Raw genomic sequence first — 15,820 nt, 5'->3', positions numbered from 1 at the left:
GGACGATTGACAACGAGGCAGATATTCACAGTTAAGCAGGTACTTGAAAAGTCCTGGGAATATGACATCGATGTGCACCAACTGTTCGTTAGCTTCTGTTTGGCGTACGATAGTGTACAGAATAATGACCGAGCTAAAAATCCTACGAAAGCTAGTCCGGCGAGTGAAAAACACAATGATTAACAATGAGGGCCAGGTAGAAACTCAAAATAAGCTGAGACAAAGGATTCCAATAGTGACAGGCCGTAAGCAAGGGGATGGTGCTCGAATACGTCGTCAGGAAGGTGACCTCAGATGATACCTGAGGTTCGTTGGTAAAATCCACGCGACTGGTGGCGTACGGAGAGGCGTGAATATTCTTGTCAAATCGATGCGTTGTGCCAAAGAAGTGTGAGAGTAGTTTGGGCTCAGGGTCAATGAATCCAAAACGAAATACATTAAACAAACTCGAAAGACGGCTGCTAGTATACAGAACATTGTAATGGGCGAGTATGATTGCGAACAGGTGGACCGATTACCTAGGAGCCCTACTCTCGAAGGGTGAAAACGAAAAACGCGAAAGCTATAAAGCACTTTATGCCGTCGTCCCGATGAGATCGAGAAAAGTACACAGACGCAATAAGCTACTCGTCTACAAGATATTAATTCATCCAGTACTGCGGTATGGATGCGAGACGCGGGGCTTGATGCAAATGTCGGAAAAGCAGATCGATATCTTCGAGAGAAAAGTCCTCTGAAAGATTTTCGGAATCGTAAAGGAAGGAGATACCTGGCGAATCAGATACAATCATGAATTGTATGAGTTATTTGACGACCCACCACCACAGTCAAAATCCGGAAATTGCAATGAGCTGGCCACATTGAACGAATGCACGAGGGAAAGATTCCGAAACGAGTGCTGAAAGCTAGAGTCGATCAAAAGGGAAGCCAAAGAAACGTTGTTGGGAGGACTCAATGGATGCAGATTGCAGATCAATTCTAAGATTTTCGAACTGGAGGACGAGGTCTTTGAAGTGAGATAATTGGAGGTAATGCATCTGGCAGGCTAAGGCTCAATTTGGGCTGTAGCGGTATCGATCATCAGATTCGACATTGAGGGTAACTCCGAAATAAAAAGAATAATAAGGAATCCCAAGAGAACGGATTGGGAATCCTACACAATGCACCTGAGCAACAACATTGCCCACCTTCAAGGGAGCGGTGACATCAGGAGCGAATTAGAATTAGAAACGGTGGTGGAAGACCTCAACACAATCGTCATTGACGCATATGAGGCCAGCTGTCCGGCCAAGACAGTCAAGTCATCAAGGGATGTACCATGGTGGAACAGGAACTTAGCCAGAATGAGAACGGAGGTACGAAAACTCTTTAACCGGGCAAAACGAACCGGGGACTGGCGGAGGTATAAAAATGCACTGACTGCGTATAGCAACGCCATCAGGGAAGCGAAACGGAACAGCTTTAGGGAATTCTGTGAAGGGATTGAACAGATCACAGAAGCAACCAGGCTGTACAAGGCTGTAGCCAAAGACGAGGGAATATCCTCTGTCTGCTTGAAAAAGGAAGATGGGACATTCACCGAGAATGAGGAGGACAGGGTACACCTGCTTCTCAGAACTCATTTCCCGGGGTCCTACCCCTCGGCGGCAAGCGACAATAATCTGCCTGACACCCCAACAACGAATAAAAGGGGAAGGAAAGAGAGCTGGAAACTAGCAAAAGAGGTATGCTCAGAAGCTAAGCTAAGATGGGCAGTGGGAACCTTTCAACCAATGAAATCTCCCGGAGCAGATGGCATTTTCCCAGCACTTATCCAGAGAGGCCTAGGAATTATCTTAGAGTCTCTTCTGAGGGTGGTAAGGGGGAGCATAGCACTGGGTTACATACCAAGGGAATGGAGACGGGCAAAAGTGGTCTTTATTCCGAAGGCGGGTAAAAAGGATCCTTTTCACCCTAAATCTTTCAGACCAATCTGCCTAACATCGTTCGTACTCAAAACGGTGGAGAAGGTCATAGACAACTATATTAGAACTAACGTTCTAAAGCGCAATCCCTTACATCACTGTCAACACGCTTACCGGGCAGGAAGGTCAACTGAAACTGCTCTGTATCAGCTGACAGAGGTACTACGAGACGCCATAGAAACAAAAGAAATTGCACTGTGCGCGTTTTTGGATATCGAAGGAGCATTCGACAACACATCGCACACAGAGATACAGGATGCCCTGAGCCGCAAAGGAGTGGGAAACACCCTGGCACTCTAGATGGGCAAAATGCTAGAAAGCAGACAAATAGAGGTACAAACAGGTACAAATTCTATTATCATGAACACCACTCAAGGCTGTCCACAGGGCGGAGTACTATCGCCGCTGATGTGGAGTATGGTAGTGGATGAACTCCTGGAATACTGGAATACAAGTCCAGGGCTACGCGGACGACATTGTTCTAATCTGTAGGGGCAAATATGAAGATACCCTATGTGATAGAATCCAAACTGGATTAAGGGTTACTAGTGCCTGGTGCAGGAAGGTGGGACTGCGGATCAACCCAACCAAAACCACCATAGTACCATTCACTAGGAGGCGTAAGCTGGATCACCTGAAAGCCATAACATTACATGATATGGAGGTGAAACGAGAAACATAGGTCAAATACTTGGGAATCACGCTAGACCAAAAATTACTCTGGAAGACACATGTCGGAAACACTTGTCGGAAAGCCACGAGGGCTCTGATGACTTCCAGATCCATAGCAGGAAAAAAATGGGGTTGTAGCTCGAAGATACTACTTTGGATATATACTGCAATAGTAAGACCAATGATTACCTATGGAGCGGTAATCTGGGCAGAAAGAACCCAACTCAGCACACAAGCCAGGGAATTACATAAGCTCCAAAGGCTGGCTTGCGTGTGTATCAGTGGGGCAATGAGGACATGCCCAACGGCATCCCTTGAGGTCCTTCTGGGATTAACCCCTCTCCATCTGCACATACAGATGCAGGCAAGGAGATCAATATTCAGGATGGCCGGTTGCATGAGTGAGGCGGGGAGCTGCCTAAATCGAAGGAAGATTGATATCCTTTCTAGGCGGTATACCGAATTACTGATACCGAGGGACAACATGACAACGAGGTTTCACTTCGATAAGAAGTTTGAAACACGTTGGAGTAACAAGGAAAACTGGGAGAGCGTGGCTGCGACATACGGCTTAAACCAGCAACTGATTACTTGGTACACTGACGGATTCCTCACAGCAGAGGGAGCGGGTGCCGGTGTCATTGGTCCAAGGAAAATGTACTTTTAGCCAATGGGCAGGTACACTAGCATATTCCAGGCGGAAATTTACGCCATAGACAAATGTGCCTCCTTTAATCTGCAAAGGAACTACAGGGGGCAGAACATAGCTATTCTCACCGATAGCCAAGCAGCGATCAAGGCACTTAGGTCCAACCAGGTGAACTCTAAACTGGTATGGGAATGCCTTGAGAGACTGAATACACTCGGCTCGTCCAACAAGGTCTGGATACTTTGGGTTCCAGGCCATGCTGGGCTGGAAGGCAATGAGGCAGCGGATGAACTAGCCAAGAAGGGAGCAGGGATGCCTTTACACGGGCCAGAACCCTTCTGTGGAATCGGAAACGGTTTCATGGCTATGAATCTAAGAAACGAAGAGAAACGGTTGAGGGAACTATATTGGGCAGGCCTACCAGGGATGGAGCAGTCCAGGGTGCTTATTGGGGGATACCAACCCATGCGCACAAAGGATTGCTTAAACCTCACCAAAAAGAACCTCCGAATCATAGTGGGAATTCTCACTGGTCATTGTCGGCTGAACTACCCCCTAGGGAAGCTAGGGATATCTACGGACACTGCCTGCAGGTTCTGTGAGGAAGAGGACGAAACCTCTATGCACGTCCTGGGACAGTGTCCGGCACTTGTGCAAAGTAGGTCGATACACCTGGGAGAACACTTTATACCAGATGCAAAGCTGAAACTTCTGGAAGTGGGGAACATACTAAAGTTCCTAACGGTTACTGGCCTGCTTGAGATACTATGATCAACAGGCACACTATAGCCAGTAAAAGGGGCACAATAGTTCTTCAAGGACGTGGTGCGACTTTCCCTTAACAGAATAATAATAATAATCGATGAAGAAGAAGAGTCTAAATTTAAAAGTGAGTTCCAGATTTTATCTTTCATTTTCATTGTTCACTTCACTCAGATTAAGGCCCAAAAATTAACTCTTTCGACATTATGATTAAGTTGTTTTTAACTTTTGCACTATAACATTCGTGCACACATGATCTGATCGAGCACACATGATCTCGTTAATATAAAGTTATTTGTATGTTTATAGTAATTATGTAAAATATATTTTTTCTCGTTTTGAAATAGGGCTTTAAGCCAGAGCTGTAAAGCTTCATTTAAAATTTAAAATATTGTTAAATTCAGATAAATCTACTTACTTTTTATGGTGATAAAATATTCTTCATCAAAGGGAATTCCCCAAAAAATACGAAAATTTAGCTACTTACTTGTTACCAAACAAGAAATACCATTCTAAGACTGCTTGCGCTCCAATTTAGATAAGCAAAATAGTGAAATCTAATTATTTATCCTAACATAATCACTTCATTCTATTACTCTTTAAGGATAAGAAAAAACTACTATTAAATTCGGAAGAATATAGTTTGCCGCAAATCCTAAAGTCTGCGGGTTCTACCTACATTCATTATTATAACCTACCCCCATATTCAATATTAAGAGGAATCTTCTCACAGCAGGACCAATCTCCACACCAAAGCTTTCATCAGACAGTCCCAAATGGAAACCACCTGCTGTCCACCGACACATTCGAGCCTCTCTCCTTGAATAAGAAAACAGGATCTCCGGTCATTCACGAGCCGACAGCACATGCACCCACTCAGCCACCGCCTTCGTCAATAGAATCAATAGGTTTGTACAATGACCGTCAATTTGTTCTGAGCATTGAGCATAATTAATTGTTTGCGATTTTTTCGTTAAATGAAAGCAAAACATCTTTCATTCTGAATATTTATTCTATTTTAAAGTCCACCAACCCGTGTATCCTGAATTTATCAATTTAACATTTTTAAAAAATTATCTCTCCTTTCACCGCTAGACACACATCATAGAGAAACGTGGTACCATCAGTGTGAGGAACCCAACTTATTTTTGTACAGTCCACATCCTTCCAAGTTATTAGATTCGCAAGAAGATTACTCAGGATCGAAGTATCATGGTAAGGTTTTATCTCATTGAAATAACAGAATATTGGATTTAAGATTTCATCGTGCGCAATAAATCGTTCAAATTTTATAATAAAGTAAACGCAAACGTTTCCAATCCACGAGGTATGCTTCGGGCAATTGAAAAATTTTATCTGTTCGTTATTAAATCATCGAGGGGTGCTCCTTGTTTACCTCCATTGTTAAGCACACAACCAAGTTCTTGTATTTCAAATAATGTTTCGTTTGTTTTTGCTCTCCTATATATCTATCGACTTTATTAACTTGAATTGATAATATTACAGAACTAAATACAATAAATTGATTGGATTGTTTATGGAAGAACAATACATACAATAATGCACTTTTCGGCAATCTAAGCGAGTCAAAATCTTTCGTCCCATGTCCTTTAAGAATAAAAGAAAAACTGTTTCGCTCCGAAGATGCTATGAATTATTTTAATCTTGTTACTTTAAAATTGATTTGACTTAGGTAGGCATTGACTTAACCTATGTTATGTGCATAGGTATTTTTAGCGATTCATGTTTCTCTCTTCAAAATGGAAAATCTGGTTGAGAAAGGAGGACGTATGAATTGGGAGGGAGTAGGTGGGATCTATCTAATGTATCTTAGACTCCACTGAAATAGTTACCCCCTTTGATTGGGGATAAGCAAATTACACAAAATTTTTCCTATTTGTTGTCAAAGGTGACTAAAAGAGGCCAAAATTTGTGCGTTGGAAACCTGTAAATTTCGAATCCACCTTTCCAACGAAACGTTATCCATGCCTCAGATAAGGGTGGATTACGAGGGATATCGGTTATACCTACGGCGATAGTATACTAGCAAGAATTGGATTTTGGAATGTGCAAATGCTCTTTGACGACGGTATCGAGGACCTCCAGTTTCAGCACTACAATTTAAGCATTGTCGTGTTAAGTGGGGTTCAGTGGTAGAACTCCAGAAACCTACCCTTCCCCTCTTGCGGCATTATCCTATTGTGCTCGGGAAAGTTTGACGTAAGTAGCATAAATCCAATGTTTAATGCTTACCGTAATCGCACCTGGGAGTTGGTTTCAGACAGGCTCTTGATTGCGAATTCCATCGACAAACCAAGTTTAACATCGGCAACTTATATAACCCAGCTGTCGTTTGACGATGGATAAATTATTTTGCCGCTTGGAAGGAGGGTGTCTCGAATAGTTCGACTTAGAACATTAATGAGCACTAGGCCATCAGTAAAAACGTATTTTTCTGGGGCGCTCGTAGACTGCGGAATCGTTGAAGCGGATCGATGAATGTAAGAGATTGAAGGTTTTATTGATCGCTATGAGTGATGGTGATCGTTCAAGGGCGTTACCGGCCATCCTTCACGATGAGGACCAGCTAAAAAGGTACAAGGGTTCAAGAACTATTCTCAACCGTATAACATCCAGTGAAATTCCGCCTGTAGTGAATGAAATGGCGGAAATGCGGATTCACAATTTTACCGCGGAGTCATTCATTGTAGCTCCTGCGGAAACCTTAAAAATCCGAAAGAGCGGAAGAAAGAGGGCACCTGTCTGGAGTGTGATAACTGGAGGGGTATATGTATGCTTCCTGTTCCTGGAAAGATAATAGCCAAAATCATCCTGGAATGCATGGACGAACATCTCGAAAGCTTGATCAACATAGAATAGGCTGGTCTCCGCCTAGAATCCGTCTATGCCAACCACATTAACATCCTTTGGACCGTTGAAGAATGGTGTATGTATTATAAATCAGTAATTTTTAAAAGCGATAGCATGCAATGTGTGAGAAGTGTTCTAAAAGGAGGGACATTCCGGAGAAATTGATGGCTGTTATCAGGGTGGCATATAATGGCGCAAAATGTCACGTGTTGTATCGCTCCGGGGAATGAAAACTGTATCTTTATGCCACAAACTCCTAACACCATGACGAATGGGGGAACGAGAAGATTAGCATAATGTAATCCGCTCAGATCTTCGGAACAACCACGTAGCTTTCATGAAGAAACGCGGACAATCGAATGAATCACAGGAGCGTGCCGCATAATTCGACAAAGCCTCTACCCCAGTTCCGGGCTAACCTACGCTGAGGTGATTCCGAAACTCGCGGATCGGGGCAAAAGGGCCTACCAATACTGGTTCAATGCAAACTTTCCGACCAGGGTCCCAAAGGGTCTGACTCCTGATACATGTCACAGCTACCACCTTGGCACAGCTAGGTATCATCCTAGGGAGTAGAGTGATACCAATCACCCCATCGACGTCGGCAAAAAACTATCGACGGCTCCGAGGACTCCCCCTGGTTCGCGTTTCACCGAGAGGTTTTCTCAAGGCTACTACTTAAAACGCAGCTATACCGCCAGCTAGGGGGTAAGAACTACTTACCCGGGCACCGCGGAGACGTCGCTCTCCCTATTGCGAGCGACCCGTTAAAAATGGCAAACGACCCCTAAGGGGTTGCTATAAATTCGAAAATATGTAACATATCAATCTGGACCGAAAGCAATCCACTTACGCCCTGATATATTAAAAAAACAAATCGGAAAAAAATTTTCTATTAGTAGCTGCCAAATTCCAATCAGTCTAATTGAACACATTACTTATTTCTCGCTTTCGTGAATTACATTTTTGGCCAAGCTACCAACAACCGTGGGTAAGATATTATAAATTACCTTCTCCAAAGGTTTTCCTAAACCGTCTAAAAGATATGTATGTATATGAGTTTATAGGAAGATGGTCCGTCTGGAGGTTTACCAACTTTAAGAATGATAGTACGACTAACTCCCCTTGTATGTATGGTTTGAACAACTCAGAAAACATACCTAAATTTGATTTTAGGGGTAGTTCAAAGGCTTCTCCGTCTTGTGGTATCATGCCCAAACCCCAACCCCCCGTGTATTCTACTGTACTATTCCCGTAAATCGTCTATTCAAAGGCTTCCCCCCAACGACGTTCGCAAGTTTTAGTGAATCTGAGAACATCCTCCAGAGGTAGAGAGTGTACATATTCTTCATTGGCCGGGCAGCTGCATATGAAGTGCAGGGCTGCCCCTTCCTCCTCCTCACATTGGTTACTTATATCCGAAACCACAACCCCGATCTTTTCCATAATTCCATTAAAAGAGCAGTGTCCCGTTAAAAGCTCCGCTAGAGTTTTCATATCCATCTTCTTAAGGGACAACAAAAATGTCGTTCTAGCAGCCCCAGGTTTTTTCACAAGGATTTTTGCCTGCAGGCGAGAGTTGAAATTTCTCCACTCGGTTGCGTGAATCCTTGCAATTTCACTCTTCAGAGTAGACTTGAAAGTGGATGGTCAGATGCCAAAATCTAGCTCTGGTCCCATCATTGTGGATCCAGACCTTTGGCGTTCCAGCCTTCTAATTATCATCGATGTTTGAGTGTCCTGGCATCCACATCAGGAATGTTTCGTTCAGTCGGCCAAGGTTCAGCGGCACCTGATGACAACTTCACACCAACTGGCTTGAAATGTCGTTGCCGTTCAGTGTAGATAATGCTGATCGACTGTCGGAAGAGATTCTAATAGTATCCATTACCAAGAGCCATAACAGAGGAGAGAGAATCCCCCCCTGGCCGACCTTATGTGGATTTTTCTCCACTTCATCATGTGAAGGATCCAACTGAATAACAACGGTTCGATTCCATGCTGTCTTTCCGCATCACTAGTTGCTGTGAATGAGGCATAATTGAAGGCACCTTCGATGTCTATGAATGCGCCTAATGCGATCCCCTACTCCTCACAATCATTCTAATAAATTATTATTCAGTGAGCACAATTCGAATTTATTTGTCGTGTAAATCTGAGTATCTTAGGTGAGCTTTCATTAGAATGATAAACTGTAATTGTTTTTCTGAGAATAATACCCTTGCCATTATCAACAATTAGAAGTTTTATATTGACTCTTCTCTGAATGAATATATATGAAGAATTTCCTGATTGGATTCGCACTCTTGAACATTGAGTCGTCACCATCTGCTTACTAAGAAATTGAAAATAAAATAGCACTGCTAAAACTGTCTAAAGGCAGATCTTAGATTCGCAAAAACTACTGAATATTTTCCGATTTATGTTTATTCTCATTTAAAATATATCGTGTACATAAAAACATCTCCTCTGTGCCTTGAATTAGAGCAACTATATCCTTGTCATTGCCAGATAACGTACATATCCTCGCAAGTATAAGAACTTTCAAAGCACCGCATCAATAACATTTCTATTCCCTCCTATATTAAATGAAACTTTTCTCCGCAAAATTTGTCTCCATCATTCATCCAACTTTCCATTTCTGCAAATAGAATAACATATTGACTTATAATTTTTATCTTTTGAACAAGTTATACCCCCAACCGAAAACCGCCTTTATGATGTGCTTTCTCAAAATTTCCAGTCAAAGGAATTCGTAATGACAGAACATCTTTTTTCGACATACCTGCTGCGACGCACCCTTATTGCTATCGGTAAGAATCATATTATAGTCGAGGGACGGAGGATTTCTCCCTTTAAGAAATATATTAACTTGAATAATCTTCCCTGGAATATGCACATTAAACTTCATCTAATTTTTCGCAGAATATCATCACCGCATGGTCTGTTAAAAAAGGAACCTGCCGAAGGTGAGTGTCGTTTAACAACCTTTAGACCTACACATGTATAGGTAGATTAAAATGTGGAGACTATTTATAGATAATAAACTAAAAGAATAGAAATATTTTATTTTCAAGGCTATTTGTTTCGGAGCAGTTAATAAACAGAAATCTCTTCGGACAGAAATGTTTATATATATGTATACATAAGAAGGCTAAGTTATGGAACAATGTATTATATTAAACTTCTGCTCCTCCTACCAAACTGTTATACTGAAAACGGACGAAAAATTCGACGATGGATCTTCTCGCCCAATCGGACAGAGGAGCAACCGACCAGGGGATGGGCTCAAGACAAAATCCGAATTCCTGCATCGTAGTTACATCTCCGGTTACCGCAAGCACTTCCACAACAACTTGGCAGTTCAATGGTACAGAAATAAGACGCTCTTAAATTGAGAATAAAATTAAGCGTACCAGGCCAAACTGTCACCAGACAGGACTACTCGGATAATAGCCTAAATGCGAAGCATGACTGCTTAGCGTTTTCAGCGCTTTATGTGTAGTAGGTCTTGCGGGATTAATGTCATTGTTACAAATCATCTAGAAATAATTTGATCTTCTGCGGTCTTATATCGTCGGCCAAATGCCGCAACCCCAGACTTTTTCTTGCTATTTCCAAAGGTATGACTACATAGGTTAAGAGGCATTCTGGTTCTTCCTTAAAAAGTTGAACTAGATCGAACCTATTTTGATGAGCCTCGCCAATGGCAGCAGTGTGATCTGACCTTAATATGAACCGATGATTCTTCAAGATTCGGAAAATATTTATAATAAGTATTGTGGTTTGCGCTCAACGTCACTCTTCAACGCTAGGTCTTGATGTTGCTCACCGCCTTACACACTGGAGTTATATGCTGTGTATTCCCCCCTTTGCAGTTGCGCAATCTGTAGCTGAAGTTGTAATTTGCAGAATATACCATTTGTAGTTTCTAGTTGGAAGCAAAACATCGAGTCTCGTAAAATAGTATACCTTTGGTCAACCGTTTATTTGGAGGCCTTGTTATCAGCGCCAGATAAATACAAATTTTTTATGTGACCTCATGGAAAGGTTTTGTCTCTTATATTGCACATAGGATTCTCTTCGTTCTTGTTCAAGTTTGAAGGAGAGAACTTGTCATCTACCATGGTGGTGGCCTGATGAAAGTGATTAAAGGATGGTTTTTATGAAAAAACTGAAGAAGAGAGGGCATTTGAATATAATCCATTTAGTGTTCTCAAATGAGCCACACTTCCCCATCCCCCATGATATGCTCACCTTTTCAGAAACTCTATTTACATATTGCTGGCAAGAACTGCTCTTATCCTCCTGACCATAGACTCTAAATCTAATCTACTGAAACCGGTGCCATCCGCCTGCATCACATTCAAAGTGTTTAAAAGGACGGAAATAATGTAGGTGGTGTTTTTCAAGATAGTTTTCAAGATGAGAAATAAATGTCGCACACATTCCACCAGCAAGCTAGATAAATTACTATAGTGAGCATTGGTATTTGCAGTATTCCTTCCAAATCCAAACCATCTATAAAGACAGTATTTTCGCGGATCCTTCGTTGCCGAAGTAATTGCCTTTATGCCGTATTTCTCCAAACCCAACTTCATGCTGATTTATTTACTGAACTAAATGAAGATGTGCAGCACAGAGCGAAGTTGGCTTTCGTGCTTTAATTTATTCTCCTTGCTGTCGATAAGGCATCGGGATAATTATGTATAAATGTATACCATACCAGGTTGTAGCAGGGTGTGAACGCCTTGCAAGCATCTCCTCTCTGCGCAAAATCGCAGATATTAGAATGTACCTTATTCGAGGTTGTATTTCCTCCAGGACCGGTACTGCGTATAATATGAAGCAAACCACTCACACAAGTAATTTTCGGGTATATCTCGAACCTTCAATATTAACTACCATCTGTGCTAATATTTGCAACTTTCTCGCAGGCATAGTCCAGTCCCCATTGAAATTGATTTCGCGTCAGCCATCAACCTCAAATACCTTACTACTCGCTGAAGTGATGTGTGTCCACCAATACAAAACGGTAAAAGTAACATATAAGCTTCTTTTGGCGGGGAACTTGAAGGCTGCATCGTTTCCCTATCCAGGGAGTAGGTATTCCTCAAGCAATTTTTCAGGTACCTTGAATTCGATTACATAGTCGAATTATGCATCAGTAGCTGCGCAAGATCTCCCACAGACCATCTATCAGAAGGAAATCCTAGTCACCATATCATTTCTAGGTGCATTGACTTGGAATCATAACTCCATTATCACTGCTGTTGATTCATGAAATATTCAATCCGATTTGATACTGGTATTTTATTTCTTAGGGAGCAATAATTTGACGCCAATGGGTTAACTTTCACCTTCTATGTATAACTTTTTTAAAACAATACATACAAAACTAATGCGGACATGCCAAAAATTGACGTAGTATGTTAACATTAGAAGAACATTAGAAGAATCCTCCGAAGTATTTTTGGCCTCCTACATGAGGATGGGCGATTCCGGAGCCTACAAAACGACGAAATCTATGAGCGATATCATGACCGTCCGGTTGTGGATAAAATCCGGCACAATAGGTTACGGCGAGCGGGTCACTTAATCTGTATGGATGAGGATGATCCCACCCGGAAAGTTTATAAGGGCAATATCTATGGTAGAAAAAAAAAAGAGGCAGACCCTGCCTAAGATGGAGCGATGGCGTAAGTCAGGACACCATACAGTTTTTAGGGATATCGAATTGGTAGACCTCGGCGCAAAACCGGGATATCTGGAGTTCCTCATTAAGGCAGGCCTAGACCGGATACCGGTTGTTGCGTCATTGATGATGATACCATTATTATTTTGAGTACATACCGTAATGGCGGGTATTCCGAGACCTAGAGGCTACACCATTTCATTTCAGATTTTTCGGTTGGCAGTTTCTCAGAATGGATCCCTGAAATAAGTGACCCTTTTCTAACTCTCGTGTTCCTCGTCTTTCCAACCAATGTCAAAACTAAACCCTGTTTTGAAAGGGCTAATCGAAACCCATTTGATACAACACATGGCTATATTTGGTGAGAAAAAAATTCACCCTTCTTTTCCATGTATGGGGACCTTCTTTGGTTCAACCTCGAATAATGTAGCTCACTACACCTTTTCACCACATTTCATGTCAACAGGTGCGACCATTTCTGTAGAAAGTGTATGTGACACAAAGCCTGTGAAGAGTTGCCAAATCTCCTATCAGGCGCGAATCCAGGTGTCGGATAGAGGCATACATATTGATGTATAAATATGTGTGCATATACTTTTTCTTCATACTGCGCATGGGGCCATGTTTGCTCATCTCCGATGCGTGGGCCGAAACGGATATGGAAAGGATACCTAGAACATAAAATCAACATGGAAGATGAAAGAAGGACTAAAGCTACGACGCAGTGGCTCGGAACCCCAGTATCGGTTTTTAAGAGTAGACAAGCAGGTTCCCGGCCGTCGATATCCTTCGATCGCGATGCATCAGTAGTGGAAAACTTGTCCAACGTGGCATCTAATGTTATAAGTGTTTTAGATTTGGAGAAGGAGGTGTCCAAACGCAGCAAAACTCTAGCAAGAACACAAATATCAATGATGAAAATTGATAGGTTGAAAGGAGATCGCTGGCCAACGAAAGCGATTTCGACACTTACCCAGAAATACTCCAGGATCAGAAAATGGGCCCATTAACGAGGATCTCGTCAATTTTGAGATTCCCTCTGATGACAAAACGGCAAAGATAAATCTTAGTGTGCACAGTGTGTAAAAGGAATAATAAACGAATTCCAGCCCTCGCCCTCCCCCATGTGTATGAAATGCCAAAATTGAAATTAGCTTTGAATACTAATCTAGACCGTTCGTTTGATACCCCACATGACTATATTTGATGAAAAAAAATAATTTTTGCACCCCTTCAATTCCACGTAGAACGATGTAACTCACTGTAAGCGTTCACAGTTCTCACCTTCCCACCAAATTTGTCAATAGGTGTAACCGTTTCCGAGCAAAATGCGTGCGACAGAGAGATAGTGAACCGATTTTAATAAGGTTTTGTTTTACACAAGTGGTAATTCAGAGAAGAATCAATAGTGAATCTAAGAAAAGCCTTTGGTAAAAAAGTTCGAAGCGTTTGCCCACTACTACTACTGGCCAACGACGGGGATAAAATCCCTTTCCGCTGATGCGTAATTTATCCTTACAAGATGACGAGGACTTCACGTACAGCTTTAAGCTATGGAGGGAGCCCCTGGACAGGAGACCCGTGCGACGAAAGCGAAAATCAAAGAGAACTTCAGAATAGTCTGCAAAAACGACGAACAGGAAAACATTCTTCGAGCTGTATCTAGACCAGTCTAACTGGGGAAACACTTCCACTGATAGAGCTCTCCATATAGCGCAATGCATCGCCAAAGGATATGGCGCATCGATATCTAGGAGATGATCATTCAGTAGAAGAAGGAACAAAAAACTGGCCAGCATTCGATCTGCTTGCCACCAAGCCAAAAGAATAGCCCACAGGGAAGTATGTAGGTAGGATCGATCAGGTACAAAAGAAGTATGCCTGTAAGGAAGCCTGTAAGAACCCCAAGTTAGCCATCCAGCAGAGCCAGAGCCGGCGCCAGCTTTAGGGAACTTCGCTCGGAGGCGGACATAATTCCGTGAGAGAGCGCCTATTGAATCGTGACCACGTCCGCTACCCTCTTAAATCATCCAAGGGCTATTCCCCCGAAAAGACAGGGCACTGACACCTTCCAGATTCTAATCTCTGTGACAGCAGTTCTAACAGTCACCAGAGACGAGCCACTGGAGATCTGTGGTATAATAGACGACAATAGGGCACCGGGTCCGGACCTAATAAAGCCCTGAAGCTTGACGCGAAATTCTGTTGTTCGAACCGTATATGTCCAGCATGGGAGTGGCAGAAGCTGGTACTGCTACAAAGAGCTGGTAAACCTCCATGTGGACCATTCTCCTATAGACCGCTATGTCTTATAGATACTATGGGGAAAATGTTGAAACAGACAATTTACAGTAGATTATCCCCGGTTTTAGATAACCAAAGAGGACTTTCAGATTGGCAATGTAGGTTCCGTAAAGCCAGATCAACCATTGATGCCTTCAAATTGATAACTAGATTCGCCGAAAATGCAATTTACGGAACGGTTAGTGGTGACCATGGACCATGGTGCGTGGTAGTGCCCATGGACGTAAGGAGTAAATTGACCTTAAACGAAAGTCTCTGTTGAAGTACTAACCTATTTCGCTACTATTGTCGATAGCTTCTTGCGAGAGCGAATGCTTTGGTATGACACCGATGGTAGGGTAAAGTAGTGCAGTATTCGCGGGTATGCCGCAGGGCTGTATCCAAAGCCCACTATTATGGAACATAACACACAATGGTGTACTTATCCTTCCGTTTCCGGAGGAGGCTACTGTGGAGGGTTGCGAGGATGATATAGCACAGGTTGCAAAAGATTTTGAAGATACTGTTGTATCAGCAATCAGTTCTGTTAAGGCTTCATTAGAAAGTACTGGACGGACACTTGCGGAAGAAAAGACGGAAGTGATCCTTATCACCAAGCGCCGTAACAGAAACTACACTTGCATTAGAATTGGGAATCACATCATCACTTTCAAATTAACCATCAAATACTTGGGAGTGATGGTAGATGCAAGACTCAATTTTAAGCAGCACATAGTGAGTATGGCTCTCGCAAGAATGATGCTGAATGTAAGAGGGTCGCTACATACTGACTATACTGCTCATAGTCAAGATGATGAGTTCCATCTTGCTGTATGCAGTCCCGGTTTCGGGGAAAGCGCTGCAGGTTTTATGTAACGCGCATAAACTGAGTGCGGTCTACAGAAGAACAACTCAAAAGGATGT

At 42.5% G+C, this 15,820-nt stretch overlaps 1 protein-coding gene across 1 annotated transcript in view; it reads left to right on the top strand.

The window, feature by feature from the left end:
• Nucleotides 1-15,820, top strand: part of LOC119652047 (ETV5-related protein Ets96B) — a 51,996-nt gene that overhangs the window by 24,302 nt on the left and 11,874 nt on the right. The window contains exons 2-5 of the mRNA XM_038055982.1: nucleotides 4,781-4,955; nucleotides 5,143-5,262; nucleotides 9,662-9,731; nucleotides 9,844-9,887. Of these exons, the coding sequence (XP_037911910.1) occupies nucleotides 4,781-4,955; nucleotides 5,143-5,262; nucleotides 9,662-9,731; nucleotides 9,844-9,887 (409 nt within the window). The remainder of the gene's footprint in view (nucleotides 1-4,780; nucleotides 4,956-5,142; nucleotides 5,263-9,661; nucleotides 9,732-9,843; nucleotides 9,888-15,820) is intronic.

This window comes from Hermetia illucens, chromosome 3 (assembly GCF_905115235.1).
Source record: "Hermetia illucens chromosome 3, iHerIll2.2.curated.20191125, whole genome shotgun sequence".
NCBI lineage: Eukaryota > Metazoa > Arthropoda > Insecta > Diptera > Stratiomyidae > Hermetia > Hermetia illucens.
The sequence above is the reverse complement of the archived record's forward strand: the minus strand, read 5'-3'. Positions and strand labels throughout refer to the sequence as shown.